The sequence below is a fragment of the Herpailurus yagouaroundi genome, unplaced genomic scaffold (assembly GCF_014898765.1).
Source record: "Herpailurus yagouaroundi ecotype Mexico unplaced genomic scaffold, PumYag 162, whole genome shotgun sequence".
Lineage (NCBI taxonomy): Eukaryota > Metazoa > Chordata > Mammalia > Carnivora > Felidae > Herpailurus > Herpailurus yagouaroundi.
Genome location: NW_024412403.1, coordinates 72,491,636 through 72,512,405, shown reverse-complemented (window position 1 = coordinate 72,512,405; position 20,770 = coordinate 72,491,636). Strand labels below are relative to the sequence as shown.

Here is a 20,770-nt window from a genome sequence, read left to right as displayed (position 1 = left end):
GCATGAACAGGGGAGGGGCAGAGAGAGAGGGAGACACAGAATCGGAAACAGGCTCCAGGCTCTGAGCCTGACGCGGGGCTCGAACTCACGGACTGTGAGATCGTGACCTGGCTGAAGCTGGACGCTTAACCGACTGCGCCACCCAGGCGCCCTAAGATTAATGTTTTTAAATGTAAGGAACAAAGTACTAAAACGAAGAACCTCCCACCTCCAATTTGCATCCTCTTGTACCTTTGGGTTTATGATGACTTTCCCCCTCCTCTACTCACCTTTTTTTTTTTTTTTCTTCCTAGGTTCATGGTCTATAACTAAGGTAAGAGGTGTACATTTTGACTTTGATCTTATGGGACAAGCAGCCAAAATTCCCTCTTACTGCATCTGTGCCTGAGTTAGAGAGGAGAATGTGTCTACATGCAATTGTACATTTCTGTTAAAAATAGGTTATTAAAAACAGTTAAACAGAAAGATTAACTAGAATCTACATAGGCATATAATTTGGAGCAGGATTTAGAGAACTACAGGTATGTCCTAGTGGGCACATCAAAGCCTTATGTATCTTTTCAGATCTGGACATTTCGCTGTCATAGACCCCAGGTTGCTTTTATTTTTGCTTGTATTTAACATTTGCATCCTTGTTATCTGTCTTTTAAGTATAAATTCTGTTTCCCCATTTGTCTTCTGTGTCCCCTGTCTTTTCAGAGGTATAGATTTGCTTCATATCTGCTTATGAGTCTTTGCCTGACACACAACACTACTACAGTAAATGTTAATAATAATGGCAATTAATTACCTTTTCTTCTCAGCCATTACCAATGAGTCTTTTTTTTCCTGTAATCAGGATATTGAAAGCCGTTAAAGACAACTTTCCTTTTCTTAAGTAATAGTTGCTTAGAACTTTCCCATTTCCAGGCTTTTCCCCACTCTGGCCACATTTTCTCAAGTGGCTTGGGCTCTGAACTAGCTGCACATTATATCTGTATAACCGTGTGGTTTAAGGAACTTTCCTACTTTTTAATTCACTGGCGAAGGAAATAAAAGGGTGTTATCTCCATGTGGCCAATGGGGAAACTGATACATGGAGCCATTAAACCCATGTTTCTACACCACAATCGGTAACAGCTCTGAGACCAGTTGCTGACTTCTAGGCTGGGATGCCTTTTCACTATGTCAGTGGCTTTTCTGGCTTGTTTTTTTCCTGCAATTTCTTCACCAAATAGCAAGACTTCTGCTTTCATCTCCAGGTGAAGAAAAAAGGGAGAGGGAGAGAATTTTATAGCTGATGACTCCTGTACCCTTTTCTCCACCAGTAATTCCCCTGATGTGGCTGTCAGGTATTTCTGTAGACTAGGGTCTTTTAACATTGGCATGCCACAGGCTCCTTGTCACTTCAGAATCTTTGCGCAAATCATTCTCCTAGGCTGAAAGCCTCATTTCTTCCTCTTCATTGACCTAAAATCCTACACTAGTCTGCAGACATCTTCCATGTTACTTTTCTGCCTGACTCTGCTCCATCCCACCCAGGCTGACCCACCAACGCTGACCAAAGTCTATCATGTGCCAGTTTACTGTGTGTTTTTAGGAGCTTGCGCCTGCCGTATCTCATTTAAACACACAGAAACTCTGCAAGGCAGGTATTTTAATCCCATTTTCAGTAAGCATGACTAAGAGAGATGAATTTTGTCTGAATGACCCATCTGTATGGCAGGGCAAACATTTAATTACCTAACACCTGCTCTTCTTATAGTCCTGTGAAATATCCTCTTCCCATTTAAAGCCCCAGGCCCGTCTCCCATTCCTTAGCTCAGCATGGCATATAAGCCGCAATTGTCCAGGATGGAGGAAAAAATTTTCCTTTCCCCAAACTGCAAGAATTTCAGTTCTAAGGTCTCTTACGTCTGAAGAAGATTGGACCTTGAATAATAGCCATTTCAGTTAGGCCAGATAGTTTAAATAAAGATGATGAAAAGCTGATGTCATTGAAAGCATCCAAATTATTGGGTCTCCAGAAGTGGGAGCTAATGTTGTGTAATAATGGCAACCACAATGACAACAATGAAAATCAGATTAAAAAAATAAGATGTTGGACCATTTGTATGGAATACCAAACAAAGCAAACTTGCCTCTCAGTGGGTATAGATTCTGCAACAAAGCAAGACAAATTTATATTCATCTACTTGAAATTGCAGAGGAGGGAGAGCCTGCAAAGCTTCTAGGGAGAAAGGGGTAGTAAAGGGAATTTAATTCCATAGTGTCCATTGTTGCTAATAAAAGATATGAAATTAAAAATATAATTGACATACTGTTTAAAGTGGTGTCCTCTTGGTTGTTTCATTTTAGTGACTGTAAATTCTTTCAGGTTACCTTTAAAAAATTTTTTTTTCATTATGGTAAGTGTACTTTTTAATTCCCATTCCCTATTTCTCCCATCCCCCCTCTGACTCCCCTTTGGTCACCATTAGTTTGTTCTCTATAGTTAAGAGTCTGTTTCTTGGTTTGTCTTTTTTTTTCTTTTCTCATTCATTTTATTTCTTAAATTCCACATATGAGTGAGGTCAGATGGTATTTGTCTTTCTTTGACTTATTTTGCTTAGCATTATCATCTCTAGCTATATCCATGTCATTGCAAATAGCAAGATTTTATTATTTTTTATGGCCAAATAATATTCCATTTTATCTGTACACCACGTCTTCTTTATCCATTCATCTATGGATGGACGCTTGAACTCCTTGCATAGTTTGGCTATATAAAATAGAGGTGCATGTATCCCTTTGATTTTGTGTGTGTGTGTGTGTGTGTGTGTGGTAACCACCAGCAGTGCTATTACTGGCCCCAGGGTAGTTCTATTTTTAAATTTTGAGGAAACTCCATACTGTTTTCCACAGTTGCTGTACCAGTGAATGTAAAATTTTTAATTTGGATTTTCGTAGGTTCCTCCTAACCTTGGTCTCCTTAGCCCGTTTGTCCATGTGGCTGTAAGATTTTCACCTCGATTCTAGCCATGTTTGTTAAGATCCCACAGGGCAAGGAAAGGGAGAAGGGACTCAGCCGGCCCATTGTCGGAATTTCAAGGCGGCCCCTCCACAGCTAATTCCTATCCGTCCCATTCCTCGATTTCACTTTTTCCTGCGTAGACCCTCTAAAATGCAGCTATGTTTCTGCTTATAAGATTTAAAAACATTCCTCCCTGGGGCGAGATTTTAAAGAACGGGGGGCAAAGGGAAGGGGGCGGTGCGCAAACCTCGTGGTACTTCCTGAAATTTAGCGCAGAATTGGGGGAAGAGCCGGAGCCCAAGCCAGGAAACGGATTTGCATTTTAAAGGATTGTTCATTGTCCCTCAGGGCTCGGACCTGGAAAGCGCTTTATCTATGACCCTTTTATGGCCCTGCCCGTTTTCTCGCTTTGTACCTGTTTGTAAACTTGTCCAATCTTCTTGCCTGGACCGACTAGAGGCGGGGAGCGGGTGTGATTGTTGGAAAGAGTTTAAAAAGTGACAAGAACCCTATTTTGCACCCTATTGCACAACCTTATAATAACAATAATGGCAGTGAACATTAAAGGTCATCTACAATTATGCCCCCCTAATAAATGACTTGTTTCTGCTTTCCTTTTCATTCCCTCATGCATTAAACATTATGCAAAGCACTGTGCCTGTCTTGGTCCACGTGCATTTTTTACACATCCTAAATACAAACTTGCATTCTGCTTTTAATTCTTTTTCCTTTTTGCTTATCCTAAGCACTTCTGAGGCTGCAAAATATATACTCACAATATGTCTTTATTGGCTACCTAATATTCCAACTAGGGCATACACTTTAAGGAATTATTTCAGTGTTAAGTATCCAAGATGTAAAAGTAAACGCCAACACCATCACCCTTTGTACTGCAAGGCCTGGAGGTCGGTCAAGGTTAGACGGAGGGCTCCGGGTATCAAGGCTGCGGCCCGGGACGCGGCGGAAGGCGGCGAGGAGGAAGCCAGTGCTGGTTCCACGGCTCCTCCCGGCACCTGCAGGCTTGGCGCCTTTTCTCTCCGACCACGCCCCAACCCGCTCCTCCCCGCCCCTCCGCGCACACTAGTCGAGCGCCCTTGTCCCAGTGCGTGCTCACGGCTCGCCCAAGGCAGTCCATTTCCAGGGCACCTCTGGGGTGTACGTGAGGCAGGAAGTGACGCAAAGCCTGTGGGGGTCGGAAGAGGGCGGGGCCAGGTTATAAACAGCCGGTTGGGGGCGTACATCCCCCACAGAGCCTCAGCTTTGACCTGTAGCGGCTCGGGCGGTAGCGGCCGGAGGGGGAGACTGTGTGAGTGACGCGCCGATGCTAGAATCTCGCCGACCCTCCCTGGCCTCCCCTCAGCCTGCTGGGCGGGTGCGAGCGGTCTCCGGTGCGGGCCCCCTTGGTGCTGTCCAGCTGCATTGGGGGACCGCAGGGGGCGCGGGGAGGCTTGCGGAGACTTCGGGAGGAGAGGGCGGGATGGAGCGGGGCCCGCGTGCGGGACTGGAAGGGGCCGCCGCGGCGCGGGGAGCGGGCTGCAGGTGCAGCGAGGTGGAGCCGCGGTGCGGAGAAGGGCTGCCCTTCTCTGCCTTTCTGCGCCCTTCTCGTGTCGCCGGGCGGCGAATGGTTTCTCCGTTAAGGCACTGAAGGCGGGATGAGGGGTACCCGGCTGTCGCTCTGCGCCCCGCCATTCTGCTTCCGGCCGTTCCTCAGGCCACCCCGATCCCTTGTCCTCACTAGCTCGTCCTTAAAAGATACAGGACCTCGTGGGACAGCCATAGGCCGCGGGCGCGGGAGTGCGAGCCACGCTGCCGCAGCGTAGACTGGCTCTGCTGGGAGCACGTGGCTACTCCGGGAAGTTTCCCCAAAGAACTGCTGTCGGGGTGCGCGGGTGACCTTGAGCTTGTAGCCCTACGCTCTCTCGGCGCCTACCCTGATCGTGGTCTCACTGCTCAAAGTGACAGAGCTGTCCTCCACTCGGTTACGAGTGTGCCCTGGGAATTTGATGTGAGCTTCTGTAAGCCGTGCGTTTGAACTCCGGCACAACCTGATCTTTCAGCGATGCCGTTGGCTTTGTGTGTGGGTTCTCAGTTTTCCCTAGGCAGAAGCTGTTTGAATGCCGCAGGTGCTGACTCGAAGAATATTCCGATTGCTCTCCTTGTTATAAGATGGGAGATTCAGAAATAAGACTTCTACTTTGTGAAAGCTATGGTCTAGAGGCCAAGTGAAAGCTGTTTAGATTAGAATTGGCTTTCCCTTTCAGGAAATTAGCAGTATGGTTAAAGGGCTTGCTATATTGACAAATGTCTTAGACGCCCATTGTGTCACTTTCTAGTGGATAGCTTTCTAATGTAGTGGGTAGGGTGAGTAAGGAAATATTTTGTGACTTGACTTTTTTCGGTTAACATTTTTTCCTCTGTTTGTAGCGACCTTGGGTAAAGCAGGGAACTTAATTGTTTCTGCTTTCTCCCTTTTTTGGGGGGTGGGGTGAGAGGATTGAAGTAGGAAGTAGTTGTCCTCTTACAAAAGTACATGGATACCTGATATCTTTATTCCAGGCTTAGATAGGAGTTGGAATACTAGATGCTGATTCAGTTGCCTCTGAGCTAGGGAGTTTGACCTTACTGACAAAGACGTTTAAGGTGATTTCCAGAAGTTGTTGTCTACTGCAAAATTCAAGTTTAGTCTATTTAAAATACTTCTTGGCTCTTCTTTTTTCTGTTTTGGATTATCATAAATTTAGTATACTTCACAAGATCTAGAACTTAAAACGTTTTGTCATCGATATGAAATATTTTCCAAAAATCGACTTACAGCATAGCACCTTTTAACTTTTCTTTGATAGAATATGGACTGTTTTTGTGAAGTAATGGTTGTGAACTTAGCCTGTACTGAAGATTGTTGGGTAGAGACAACAACTCCGCTAACCCTGCCCTAGGTTGTGGCAGTTATTTGCCTCTGATAACGTACTTAACTATAGTGGAGCAAGGTGCCCGGCGAAACTTGAATCAGACAACAACAAAAGCTAGTTAAAAATGATCCTCTGAGGCCTTTTGGAACCCTTCTCTGGATGTGCCATTTGTCTGCTGTCTCAGATGAGCACTGTACAGGTAGACTGAATTGGACAATCTTTTTACAGAAAGCTGAATAGAAATGAAGATTCTCCTTGTTTTCCTCCATGGGGTTTCATTTTAGACCCTTAAAGCTAGGAAAGAGCTTGACCATCCTGGGTAGACACAATTATTATATGTGTCCTGGGGGCCCTGAAGAAGTTTTGTAGGTTCATGTCATCTTTTCATTTCTCCTGCAAATGCATAGGGAAACAATTTGTGAAACAGGTATCCATAACCAATTGCTTAAGATCTTGGAGCCCCACCAGGTAACCTTTTAAGTTTTTCTACCTTTTTTTAAAATTTGTTTGTTTACTTATTTTGAGAGAGAGAGCAGGGGAGGGGCAGAGAGAGAGGGAGAGAGAGAGAATTCCATGCTGTCATCACAGAGCCCAATGCAGGACTCGAACTCATGAACCATAAGATCAGGACCTGAACCAAAACCGAGTTGGATGCTTAACCGACTGAGCCACCCAGGTGCCCGTGAAGTTTTTCTACTTAAAAAAAAAAAATTTTTTTTAATGTTTATTTTTGAGAGAGACAGAGACAGAATGCGAGTGGGTTATGGCAGAGAGAGAGGGAGACACAGAATCCGAAGCAGGCTCCAGGCTCCATGCTGTCAGCACAGGGCCCCACGCGGGGCTCGAACTCACGATCTGTGAGATCATGACCTGAGCTGAAGTCGGACGCTCAACCGACTGAGCCACGCAGGCGCCCCTGAAGTTTTTCTCCTTTTTAAAATCTCCCTACTATCCATGCTTTGTCCTGTGATTCCAGAATAAACCAGAGTAGTGGCAGAGATGGGAGATGATTCCAGTTCCAAGTGCAAGGTTTTCATTGTATTCTTTTTTATGTAATTTCCAAATGATATGAGAAATGAACTTTACATACATTTAAATATGTCCCCATACTGTTGAGAAAATATCTTTCTTTGTTAATTATTCTTTGTATATTCCCTATCAAGTATAGGGTAGGGAAGTCAATCAGAGAAGGCTTCATAAAGATGTTCCCTGAGCTGAGTCAAGAAGAAAGGAAGGATGAGTAGAACAAAGGAAGGATGTTAGTAGAGGCAGGGACTGAATTCTGTCTCATTTTGGAGATAGTAGAGGGCAGCATTTAGTAGGTAGTGAAGTTCTCTAGAACAGAGAGCCTTAAAAGCAAGTAGAGGAACTTTGTTTCATGTGTGCTGCAAGGACTTGAGGCTGTGGCGCATTTTCCAAATGGAAGTAGGCTTGTCAGTAATAAACAAGTGACTCATTCTTATATCAGGTAAAATGGAGTAACAGTTTTGGGTATGTTATACATAGATGACCATGTATTTTGGTGCAAAGATCCCCCCACCCTCAGCTGTATGTATTGTGTACAGACTCCTGGTCTTAAGACACCCCAAAGTAGCTTAAGACCTCAAGGTATTTACTGTATTTAAAAAAATTAAATAGAAATTAATGCCACGTTTGAAGAAAGTAGGAATAAGATGATAGGAATTATAAAGAAGTTTAGAACTGAATTATGAAGAAGTTTAGGACTGTAGTCTAGCTTGTACCTTCGCCTGCCTCCTGTCTTCCATCCCATGGCTCAATTAAAAGACATTTCAGAAAGAAAAAAAAAAGACTCAGTTACTCCTTCCATTTCATGTTCAAAACATACACGGCTCTGTTTTGTTTACTTTAATTTTCATTATTAATGTGAGAAACTGAATACGTTTTCAAGTTATCATTGAGAGCACCAAAGATACACAAGGTGCTAATATGTACAAAAATCCAGTTGGTGTTTGGTTTGTCTCTTGTTATGGATTATCAGCAATGGTGGTGACATCGTGAAATAAGCTGTAATAAAAGATGTTTGGCTTTTAGATGCCATCTTTTAACAGAACTATGTAACTATAAACAGAACTGTTTATAGACAGTGATTATAACTGGTAGGAAAAGTTTCTCTGATGCTTCTAGAGTACATAAATTAGAGTGATTTCAGTTCAAAGAAAATTCAGTAAGGGGTTCTTTTCAATACAAAGCTTTATCATTTATGAAGTCATTTTGAAAGAATGACTCAATTTTTTTGTATATAAAACTTCAGGAGTAACTTTTGTAGATATCCTAGAATTACCGTGTTATTCATAGATGCGGGGTTAAATTATGAAGTTAAAATGGGAATTGCCTAAGTCACAATTTTTTCCTCTGACTTGATTTCTTTTATGTTATAGTCTTCATTTTGTGTCTGGATATTGAAATAGAAATAACATACTGGTGTTCTCAGTAAAAACTGTACTTAGATTTTAATTATACAAAATCATAATTACATGTTCTATTAATATCTGTTTATGCAGAATTGCAATCAACTCAATCTCATCATTTATTTAAATCCTTTATTTAGATCATTTATTTAAAAGTGTTGTCACTTTAATCTCAAAATTAATTTAAAACTGGAAACCTTGAGGAATGGCTGGTTCAGATCAGCATTAAACTTGTAAACTGGTTTTTCCTAGAAAAGGGTGATTAAAATTGGTTCAGGGTGGGGTCTTCTAGTTCTGGTTCTAGTGATTGGGTTTGTAGGGTTCTGGTGCAGTGATAATGGTAAACTTTTTGTACCAGATAGGGCAAGAGACTTTGCTTCTAAGAATATGATCTTGCTTCTTGGCTCTGGTAGTTAAAGCTTGGGGATTAAATTTTTGTTGTTGTTAATAGGTTTTGATAGGAGACTTTTCTAATGCCAGCTTATGTAATGTCTTTTATTTTATAGTCTGTGTATATCTCAGTTTGCTTTGTGACATGTGCATGTTAAATGCTCTGTTAAGTGTACTTGTAGTGTAGGAAAAGCCTTAAAATAGTATGAAATAAATGACCATTTTATATATCTCAACATAATATCGCTTTAAAACATTTAGAGGCACTCAAATCAAATTAATTAGAAAATCTGGATTTCACTAAATACCAGTGCTTTAACTTAACATAGAACTCTGTTGGTTATAGAAGTGTTTTTCACCTTTAAAATGGGTGTTAAGTTGCCTGGCTGGCTCAGTTGGTAGAGCATGTGACTCTTGATCTCTGGGTTGTAAGTTCAAGCCCCATGTTGGGTGTAGAGATTATTTGAAAATAAAAAAATCTTTTAGCAGTGCCTGGGTGGCTCAGTCGGTTGAGCATCCAACTCTTGATTTCGGTTCAGGCCTTGATCCCAGGGTCGTGGGATTGAGCCCTGTGTCTCTGTGCTGAGTGTGGAGCCTGCTTGGGATTCTCTCTGTCTTCCCTCTGCACCTTCCCCTGTTTGGGATTCTCTCTCTCCCTCTCTTCCCTCTATCCCTCCCCCACTCTCTTTCTTTTCTCTTTCTCTCAAATAAAAAAATTTTTAAATCTTTAAAAAATAATAAAATGGCTGTCATTTATTTATTTATTTTTATTTTTTTTTTTATTTATGGATAGTTGACATACAATATATAGTTTTAGGTACACAACATAGTGATTTGAAGGTTAAGATTAATTTCTTAAATTTCTGGAGATGAGAACAGAGTTTTTATAACTCAGTAACCCATTGAACTTCAGTTTTTGGAATATCAGTTTTCAGCCTTGAACAAGACACTGAACATCTCAGATGGTTGGCTTCTTTGTGTGTAAAACGGCATGGTGTGTTTTTCTTTTGTCTATTCGTTTTGCATCAGAGATCTATCAAATCATTTGTAAGAACTGTTCCTTTAATCAGAAGGATCATGTTTTCTCTCCTTTTATATTGAAGATGGTTTGTTACAGGTCTTTTTAGCATGACCAGTCTTGACTTAATTCTACTTTGGGTTTTTTTTTCCCCCCAGGTGCTAGTCTGTTGTATTTGTCCCTTTGACTACTAAATTCAGTTACTTAAATTTACCTACCATGGTAGGTAGAACCATGGTAGGAGAACTTGAAATAATAGTACAGTATATATCCATATTCATGTACCCTTTATTCCGATTCATCAATTATTAACAGTTACCACATTTGCTTTACTTCTTATACACTTTTTTAAAAATTTTTTTTAACGTTTATTCATTTTTTAAGATACAGAGACAAAGCATGAGCAGGGGCAGGGGCGGAGAGAGAAGGAGACACAGAATCCGAAGCAGGCTTCAGGCTCTGAGCTGTCAGCACAGAGCCCAATGTGGGGCTCGAACTCGCAAACTGTGAGATCATGACCTGAGCCGATGTCGGACGTTTAACCGACTGAGCCACCCAGGCGCCCCAATTTCTTATACGCTTTTAAAGTAATTTATTAATTTATTTTTAGTCTATTTTGAGAGAGGAAGTGAGCAGGGGAGGGACAGAGAGGGAGAATCCCAAGCAGGCTTGCACCATGAGTGCAGAACCCAGTGTGGGGCTCAAACTCATGAAATCCAGAGTGGGATGTTTAACCGACTGAGCCACCTACGTGCCTCTAGGTGCCCCTCTTAGACCCCCTTTTTTTTCAGACCATTTTTTTTAAACTAAACTATTTGAAAGTAAGTTATAAGTGTTAGGATACTTCATCCTTTTTTTTTTTTTTTTTAAGTTTTCCAATTTTTTTTTTTAGTAATCTCTACACCCAACATATGGCTTGAACTCATGACCCTGAGATCAAGAGTTACATGCTCTTCCAATGGAGCCAGCCAGGTGCCCCAATACTAAATTCTTAAATTCTTCAGCATTAATCTCCTAAGAACAAGGGCATTCTTTTCCAAAAACAGAATAAATCATCACACTCTCCAAATTAATATAATCAAATCGAATATATCACACTCTCCAGATCTAATCTGATACAATACGGTTATCCACTATGTAGTCTGTATTCAGATTTCTTATTTTTCCCAATAATATCCTTTGTAGTTGTTCTCACCTCCACCCCACTTCAACTCAGGATCTAATCAAGGATTATATTAAATTTAGTTTTCCTATGAACTAAATGTCTTTATTAAAGACCCTTTCTGGGAATGCGATAATATATTTAAAAGTAAACTTGATATATAATAATTTAGCGTGGTAATGAAAACCTCTTATAACTGGTACAATGGTATCTATTTTGTATTAAATTTCTGTTTTAATACTAGGTTCTTTTGTGTGGCAGCTCAGAATGATGGATCAAGCCAGATCAGCATTCTCTACCTTGGTAAGATATTTTAAGTTTTATTATTCCTTGTCACCAGTTTGTGAGAATATGAAATATAGAAGAATGGCTCTTACCCAATAAGCGTGAAGTAATATTCAAAGCTATCATAAAGTATTTTTTTATGTTGAAGTGGTGGCTTGGCGATATAACTCCTCCCACAAAGGGTATCTTCAGTCTTGTGTGGAGTTCACTATGGGAAATCTTGTAAGAAAATACAGGGTATTTCAAGTATGGTAGGAGGGGGACAGCCACATTGATAAGATGAACAAAGAAAGCTGATCAAAATGTATATGTTAGTAGACATGTAACAGAAACCCTGAATGAAAAGGCTGAATGAGATGAAAAAGGCCAGTGTGTGATCTAGCCCCCATCTACCATTGACAGAACTAGGTATCAGGAAGAATGTTGCTTTGAAAGAGGAACTTCTTTTTCCTTAAGAATATATAGCAAGTCATAGTAATGGTCCACTACTAAGTATAGTACCTAACCAAACTTTTGGTAAATGTTCCTCTTCCCTTTCTTCTCTTTCATGATGCTTTCTTTCTCTCTTTTCTTCAAATCTCAGTTTGGTGGAGAACCATTGTCCTATACCCGGTTTAGTCTGGCTCGGCAAGTAGATGGTGACAACAGTCATGTGGAGATGAAACTAGCTGCAGATGAAGAAGAAAATGTTGACAATAACATGAGGGATAATGGTGCCAGTGTCACGAAACCAAAAAGGTTTAATGGATTTATCTGCTATGGGACTATCGCTATAATCCTCTTTTTCTTGATTGGTAAGAGTGGCTATTCAAAACTTAAATGTTCCTTGGGAGTGACTCCAGGAAATCTGTTAATTCAGCCAAGCAAACATTTATTTTGTGCCCTTTTATGTGCCATTATGCTAGGCACTAGGAATACAACAACAATGACTAAGATTCTATGCCTGCCTTTGAGTTTGGCCTGGTGGAAGAAGAGAGACACATGAATCATTTCATTGTAATGTGCAAATGTTATACTAGAAATACACACAGGATATCTGTAGCATAGAAGCTTGGCCTAAGGATTTAAAGAAGGCTTCTGGGAAGAAAAGTTACCTATATTTTAAAAAGGTAACTATTTAGGGGCACCTCGCTGGCTCAGTCAGTAGAGCATGTGACTCTTGATCTTGGGGCCAAGAGTTCAAGCCCCAGGTTGGGTATAGAGATTACTTAAATAAATAAACTTCAACACAATTAAAAGGCAAGTATTTAAAGTTACTATAAAGTTGACTCTTGAACAACATGGACTTGAACTGTGTGGGTCCACTTATATGCAGATTTTTTAAAATACGTATGTATATATTTAATTTATTTTGAGAGAGAGCGAGAGTGAGTGGGGGGCAGGGCAAAGAGAGGAGAGAGAGAATCCCAAGCAGGCTCTGCACTGCCAGCGCAGAGCCAGATGGAGGGCTTGAACCCACGAACCGTGAGATCATGACCTGAGATGAAACCAAGAGTCGGACGCTTGACTGACTGAGCCACCCAGGTGCCCCTCAATAAATATATTGGAAAAGTTTTTGGAGATTTGTGACAATTTGAGAAACTTGCACACCAACTGTGTAGTGTAGAAATACTGAAAAAGATAAGAAAAAGACAGATATTGTAAGAATATGGCACATAACATATATAACATACAAATATGTGTTAATCAACTCTTTATGTTACCATAAGGCTTCCAGTCAACTGTAGGTTATTAGTAGTTAACGTTTTTGGAGAGTCAAAAGTTACATGCAGATTTTCTACTGTGTGGGGGTATACACCCCTAACCCCTGCATCGTTCAAGAGTCAACTGTATGATTTATTAGATTGAATGGTTTAAAATATAAAAAAATTGAGATTCATTATTTACTTTCCTACTGCTTACAATTTGATTAAAGCCAGTATTTTCAAGGCTTAGCTGAAAATATTAACAGTTCCTATAGGAATATATTGTCAGTTCTGAAACTTTTTATCCATAGGATTTATGATTGGCTACTTGGGCTATTGTAAACGTGTAGAAGCAAAGTCTGAATGTGAGAGACCAGCAGGAACAGAGTCTCTGGAGGTAGAGGGAACTGAACCTTCAGAAACAGAAGAGTACTTTCCTGAAGCACCTTCTCACTTATTTTGGTCGGACCTCAAAACAATGCTGTCAGAGAAGCTGAGTAACACAGAGTTCACCAGCACCATCAGGTAAACTTGAGCTACTTCACAAATTTAATCTCAGTCCCTAACAAATACTGATTATTCAGAGCAGTGAAACAAAACAAACATGACAGTCTGGAGGAAAGAGTTCTTACAGTAGGGGAGACTTCCCGTGTTTAGCTGGAGGGTAAAGAATTAGTAAAGAATTCAAACTTGTTGGATGGGGAAAAAATTTTTGTGAGGACACTCCTTTTTCTTTAAAAAATTCAGAGGTCTTTGATCTTTTTGTCATCTGGTCTTTTAAGCTTGTTGCCTGCTGTCAGACTTTCTTTGCTTTGATTTTCATCTCAACCCCTTGTAAGGCACGCTGAGTTTTGCTACCATCAACAAGGGCATCAGTAGCCTTTTTTATTCTTTAGATCAGGACTAACTTGACTGCCCGACTTGATATAGAGATGTATCATGTCTCTAGTATTCGTGATTTCTTCTGGTTCTCATTAATCCATATAGCCTTAGAAGTGTCCTTAAGGTTTCTGTCCTTCGATTTTGAAGACCTTCCTTAGACACATACATAACCCTGTGTAAAGAACGTATTCGTCGTTTACCTATTAGCTGGCTTCCAGTAGTTTCAGTGGTACAATGATTCTCTTAGTCTTAGATGAGGAATTTTGGCATTTTTACTTCATCTAATGAATACTTTTGTATATACCGTATACCAGGCATTATGGATAACGTAAGAGTGTAGTCTACCGAACAAAAATCAAATAACTAATATGATGTATATATATTTACAGTGAGACATAGGAGATCAGAACAAGGAGTAGTTTTGCTTCAAAGGTGAAAATTAAAGCTGTACATCTTGAGTTCACCAACAGTAATACTTTGATTTTGCTTACTCATTTCCCCTAAAATTACCCTAAGCACATATATGTGTTAAGATGGGGCTCTTGATGGAGTACTATACATTGGATTCAGAGGTTGGATAAAGCTGAAGTCATAAATTCCTTTAAATATTGGGCATAGTTTTTTTTCTTCTAAGTTTGTCTCTAGTCAACCTTGAAATTTGGGGTCATAGTTAACTTAGCTATGATGAATAGTATTGAGTTATTTTAAAACAATTTTCTTGATATTTGAGTTCATTGTTTATTTTAAATTAAATTTTAGTTCATGTAACAGTGACTTTTTTTCCTCTAGGCAGCTGAATGAAAATTCATATTTCCCTCGTGAGGCTGGATCTCAAAAAGATGAAAGCCTTGCCTTTTTCATTGAGAACCGATTCCGTGAGCTTCAACTTAGCAAAGCCTGGCATGATGAACATTTTGTTAAGGTTCAGGTCAAAGGCAGGTATGTTGAAAGATGGTAAACTTATTTTCTAGAAGTAGCTATTTTCAGGTGTGCTAATACAGCAAAGACTTTCAGAATAAATAATGCAAATCAGATGCTAAATGTACTAAAGCCATTTTTTTCCCAAGGCTGTCCTTAGCTTCAGCTTCATTTTAACTTAATCTTTTTTTGCCAGTGCTTCAAACTCAGTGACCATAGTGGGCACGAACAGTGGCATGGTATACCTGGTGGAGAGTCCAGAGGGCTATGTGGCATACAGTAAAGCAGCGACAGTTACTGTAAGTAAGGCGAAACGGTGCATGAGATGGTCTTCCCTGTTGAAGATCTCAGAAACTCATTGTCGTTACCTTTCTTAGGAATTTTGGTATAAATTTATTTTTTAAAATGTAACTGATCGTGAGATATTCTTATTCTCAGCCATCCTATGCCACAGTGAAAGTAAAATCCTAGGTCTTCTTTCAGGACAGCAAGGCTCTAAGTAATCCTACTGCTCTCTTCCTCTTGCACTCTGCTGGCCACTCCAACCTCCCCGGTGTTCCTAAACCACTCAAATGCAGGCATGCTTCCACCTCAAGGCTTTTATAAAACTCCCTTTCCTTCTGCGGGCCCACTCTTCCCCTGACTACCAATATGGTCTGTTCCCTCCTTTTGTGCAAGTGTCTTTTCCAGTGTTACCTCCTTAGGGAAGTCTTCCTTGATTATCTTGTTAAAAATGGCCCTCCTCCAATCACTTCCCTTTATCCGCTTTATTTTTCTTACTGGTACTTAACACCCCTGACATTACTCATTTGTTTCCACACTAGAATGAAAGCTACATGCAGGGCTAGAGGTTGGCTTCATGTACTGCTGTGTCATAGAGCCTTGGACAGTGCCTGACAGATGGTGTTTGTTGAGCGAATGCGTGTATCAAGATCTAACTTTATGGGAGCGCCTGGGTGGCTCAGTCGGTTAAGTGGCCGACTTCGGCTCAGGTCATGATCTCACGGTCTGTGAGTTCAAGCCCTGCGTCGGGCTCTGTGCTGACAGCTCAGAGCCTGGAGCCTGTTTCAGATTCTGTGTCTCCCTCTCTCTGACCCTCCCCTGTTCATGCTGTGTCTCTCCCTGTCTCAAAAATAAATAATAAAAATGTTTAAAAAAAAATTTTTTTTTTAAATAAAAAAATGATTCCACTTTATGTGGGGACAGATATAATATAAGTAACCATCTTGGCTGGAGTCCAGTCTTAGCTTGAATCTTTAATTTAGGCAAATATGGCCAAACTACTGCAGAAATTTAAAAAACAGTTGATAGATCTACCTAGGTTTTTCAGGTGTTAAAAAACAAATGTTAGTATGTCAGGGGTCAATTTATTGGATGCCTTTCAAGCCAGATGAAGTTTTACCTGTGCTATATCACTTTCCCTGACTACCTATAACCTAGGGGTTTGGAGGCGGGTACACTGTTCTGTCAGAAACATTGAAGGTTTTAGTTCACCTGCAAGCTTTCTATATTTAGGTTATTTGGTTGTCAGGATCAGTTTATATAGCTCTATTAATAGTTTAGGAATATTATGAGACAGCTTTTATAAACATCTAAAAATTGATCTATGCAAGACACTTTATTGTGATAGATAGTGTTTAACAATTTTCATACAGATTTCTTATCAGAACTTTCCGTTAAGACCTATTTTAATGTATGTCCTCAATTATCTAGCATTCAAGTGTTAGGAACTTTATGTAATTGGTGCAGCCAGGGCTAGCCTACAGTATTTATATTGGTATATGTCTCTTTGTTTATCATATCCTGTTAGACTTTCTCTCCCCACACAATATTGGAAGCAATGTAAAAGAGATTAAATGTCAAGAGCAATGCAAATTAGATTCAAGGCAGCATGTGATGATGTAAGATGTGACTATAGGAGGCCAGAGTCTTGATTCACTCCTAATAACTGACTAGTTTGACTAGAATTCTTACATCCTTTTAGGCTTTGGCCTCCTTTTATCTCTGTTTTCTCTATTGGGTTTGATCTGTAAAACTATCCTCTCTCAGACTCTATGGCTGTTCTAATACTGTAATGCTCATTAAATCTCATGTTTTTATTCTAGGGTAGACTGGTCCATGCTAATTTTGGCACTAAAAAAGACTTTGAGAATTTAAACTCTCCTGTGAATGGATCTTTAGTGATTGTTAGAGCAGGGAAAATCACTTTTGCTGAAAAGGTGAGTATAAGTTGTTAAATACACTGGTATCATACTATTCTTCCTTTAAGTGGTATCATTGATTATTTTTTTTTCACATTCTGGAAACCATCAGTCTTAAACTCTCATACCTAATAATATACTTGAATTTATTTTATATTTACTTATTTTTTAATGTTTATTTAATTTTGAGAGAAAGAGAGACAGAGCTCAAGCAGGGAGGAGCAGAGAGAGAGAGGGAGACACAGAATCAGAAGCCAGCTCCAGGCTCTAAGCTGTCAGCACAGAGCCCAGTGCAGGGCTCGAACTCACGGACTAGGAGATTATGACCTGAGCCGAAGTGGGACGCTTAACTTACTGAGCCACCTAGGCACCCCTAAACTTGAATTTATTAAAGTATTCAACAAATCAAATAAGTTCTAATTATCTAAACTGTAGGATACTTCCAGAACTATGGCATAGCCACTTGGAGTATTCTGTAGTCATTGTCTTTCGGTGACAATGAGGTAATCAGAAATGCTTCAGTGAAAGCAGTTTAAATTTAAAATAACAATATTCTGTTGTTACATAGAATTGCTAAATCATTGTTAAATTAAGGTGCTTTGTTAAGTTCTATATAACCAAATTTTATGTATATATGGAATATATATATATAACTTTTTTGAAAAAGAAAATTGAAAGTCAAACCTACGTAATAAGGGCCTAGAATGGAACATACTAAAAGACAGTGGTTGTGTTAGATGGGTTTTTATTATTTCTCTTATCTTTGAAACTCTCTTAATGAGTTAGTTAAGGGAAGTATTTTTTCTCAACATGTAAGCTATTTGCAACATTTGGGAGTTTCAGTGCAGTCCTCTGTAACCTTTTGTCTTAGCATAAAGCCCAACACTGTTCTTCTAACTTTGTGATTACATCTTCACTTCTGACCTTTACATGTTTTTCTTTAGGTTGCAAATGCTGAAAGCTTCAATGCAATTGGTGTCTTGATATACATGGACCAGGCTAAATTTCCCATTACTAATGCAGAGATTCCATTCTTTGGACATGTGAGTTCTTATTTCTTACGTAAATGGGTTTTTGGGTTCTACAAATTGTTGCTGGATTCCATCTGCATTAGTAGAAGTGTAACATGCCTTCCTTATTAAATACTCTTTTTTTTTTTTTTTTCTGGGAGGGTCTTAGCAGTAACAAGAAAATGGATTATGGGACTTTGAGACCTAGTTATTATTGCTAACATTACCTTTTCAATAGTGTCTTGAATTGAGGTTTGGCATATGCCGTTGCCATATAAAAACAAGAGTCACATATTTTAGAGCCACTCAGACCTTCATGGTTTGAGTTGCTAAACTAAATGTAGGCTATACCCTCATACTGAGTCTGAATCTTCTAAGGATTTCTTGAATAAATGTCTGACAGAGCACATTACTTTTTTGTTTAACTAGGCCCATCTGGGAACAGGTGACCCATATACACCTGGATTCCCTTCTTTCAATCATACTCAGTTTCCACCATCGCAGTCATCAGGATTGCCGAATATACCTGTCCAAACAATCTCCAGAGCCACTGCAGAAAAGTTGTTTGGGTAAGTTCTTACTTGAAAATTGTCTTTTTTGAAAACTGGTTTTATGAGTAGAAAGGAATAATAATCTCCTTAAGTTAATTTGATAACATTTTATTATTATTATTTTTTTAAAGTTATTTTGTTGGGTGCCTGGGTGGCTCAGTCAGTTGAGCATCCGACTTCGGCTCAGGTTATGATCTCTGGGTCTGTGAGTTGGAGCCCTGCGTTGGGCTCTGTGCTGACAGCTCAGAGCCTGGAGCCTGCTTCTGATTCTGTGTCTCCCCCTCTCTCTGCCCCTCCACCACTCATACTCTGTCTGTCTCTCTCAAAAACTAAATAAACATTAAAAAAAAAAAAAAAAGGTTACTTTGTTCTTGAGAGAGAGAGTGCGCATGAGCAGGGGAGGGGCAGAGAGAGAGAGGGAGAGATAGAGAATCCCAAGCAGGCTCCACCCTGTCAGCACAAAACATGACGTAGGGTTTGAACTCACAAACCATGAGATCATAACCTGAGCCAAAATCAAGAGTCAGACGCTTAAAAGTCTCCTCAATTTGATAGCATTTTAGATAATTGGCTGTAGTTTTCCATATTTGGCATCTCGTGGGGTGGATAGCTCTTACGCTGGTGTAGATAAACATGAAGTTTTTCCTCCATAAAGTGATATTAATAATTAGACATTGGATTTACAAACTCTGCAAGTCCTTGTTCAATTTACCCAGTGAATTCCTTGTGTACTATTCCTGGCATAGCTTCTCCTTGAGGACTTCCTGAGGTAAAGCACTTTGTTGCCCTTGGCAACCTATTCAGTTATTGGAAAAGAGCTGTTAGAATTCATGTTGAACTGAAATCTTATTCCCTGTAACACCGATTAGTTCTAGATTTTCTTCTTAGCAACAACAGTTCAAGTTTTCTTGTCTATAATGGAATATCTTCAGTTCTCATGACAGTTTCCAGATGCTTTACAGTCATGATTAGTCCTGGATATCCTCCCTAATGTATTAGTATCTGTCTTTAAAAATAGAACCCCGTCTGATTAGAGTACATGTCATTAGTTTTTATCTTGATCTAGACATACTTCCCACCTGGTATTGGTATAGAATGTAGATCTGGTCTCAGACACTTAGATTTTCTGTGTGATGTAGAACAAGTTATTCTAACCCCACTGATCATGTTTCTTTCACTTAATTGGATAGCTAAAATATAATCTACTTAGCAGGGTGACTGATTTCAAATGAAGAGCATTTACATGTAAGGACACATGTGTAACACCATGTGACTATTAACCATGCTATCTACGAGCATTTTTTTTTTTAAATTTATTTACTTATTTAGAGTAGTGCTCATGCGCAGGGAGGGGCAGAGAGAGAGGGAGAGAGAGAATCCCAGGTGGGCTCCATGCTATTAGCGTAGAGGCCGACATAGGGCTCCATCCCACAAACAATAAGATGACCTGAGCAGAGATCAAGAGTCGGACGCTTAATCGACTGAGCCACCCAGGCATCTCATAAAGCATTTTAAAAGTGGTGATTTTTTTATTGACTTATACCAAACTTCAAATCAGATCATTCTTACCTCCACCTACAGGTCTTCCCTAACCTGTGAAGCCAGCTCCCTTCCCTGTCTTATCCTTGTGTAGTGTGGGGTAATCATGTTTTGACATTTATGTAAATAGAGCAGTCATTGTTTGGGTAACATGAGGAATTAGACAGGGGAAGATACGTAACTATCAGCAGCATGAAAATATTCTTTTATAATTATGATAAGAATGTATAGGGGCGCCTGGGTGGCTCAGTCAGTTAAGTTCCGGCTTCAGCTCAGGTTATGATCTCGCGGTTCGTGAGCTCGAGCCCCACGTCGGGCTCTGTGCTGACAGCTCAGAGCCTGGAGCCTGCTTCAGATTCTGCATCTCCTCCTCTCTCTCTGCCCCTCCCCTGCTCATGTTCTGTCTCTATCTCTCAAGAATAAATTAAAAAAAAAAAAAAAGAATGTATACTAGTTAGTGTAAAGAGTCAGGAAACATGGGAATATACTCACGGGTTTTTATGTCAGAACTTCATTCTGAGTCCATCTTGGTATCTACTTCACATGTAAATGATAGCTGTGTCTCTGGCAGAAAGGCACATTTCAGATGAGGATAGGTACAGAAATTTTTTTAAAACATTGTTTAAACCAGGAGATAGATAACTGATGATTTTCAGATGATTGCCTACAGATCGGAGTAAGACACAAATGGTTAGCCACCAGGGAGTAAATTTTGTATATGTTTTCTTTATATGTCCTCTTAGCCTAAAACTTCACTGGAGAGTAAGGAAGATTGATTCTGTAAACCTGAGGGAAGCCA

At 39.9% G+C, this 20,770-nt stretch overlaps 1 protein-coding gene across 3 annotated transcripts in view; it reads left to right on the top strand.

The window, feature by feature from the left end:
• Window positions 1-293: 293 nt before the first annotated feature.
• Window positions 294-20,770, top strand: part of TFRC (transferrin receptor) — a 34,285-nt gene continuing 13,808 nt past the window's right edge. Inside the window, exons 1-9 of one of the 3 annotated variants that reach the window (XM_040484841.1) lie at window positions 294-313; window positions 11,145-11,203; window positions 11,769-11,979; window positions 13,182-13,395; window positions 14,542-14,691; window positions 14,867-14,969; window positions 16,776-16,889; window positions 17,816-17,914; window positions 18,311-18,450. In XM_040484841.1, coding sequence (XP_040340775.1) covers window positions 11,168-11,203; window positions 11,769-11,979; window positions 13,182-13,395; window positions 14,542-14,691; window positions 14,867-14,969; window positions 16,776-16,889; window positions 17,816-17,914; window positions 18,311-18,450 — 1,067 coding nt within the window. In that variant the 5' untranslated portion in view covers window positions 294-313; window positions 11,145-11,167. Of the gene's footprint in view, window positions 314-4,209; window positions 4,299-11,144; window positions 11,204-11,768; window positions 11,980-13,181; window positions 13,396-14,541; window positions 14,692-14,866; window positions 14,970-16,775; window positions 16,890-17,815; window positions 17,915-18,310; window positions 18,451-20,770 lie in introns of those variants that run through there. The other 2 variants (XM_040484840.1, XM_040484843.1) reach the window with 2 other exon arrangements.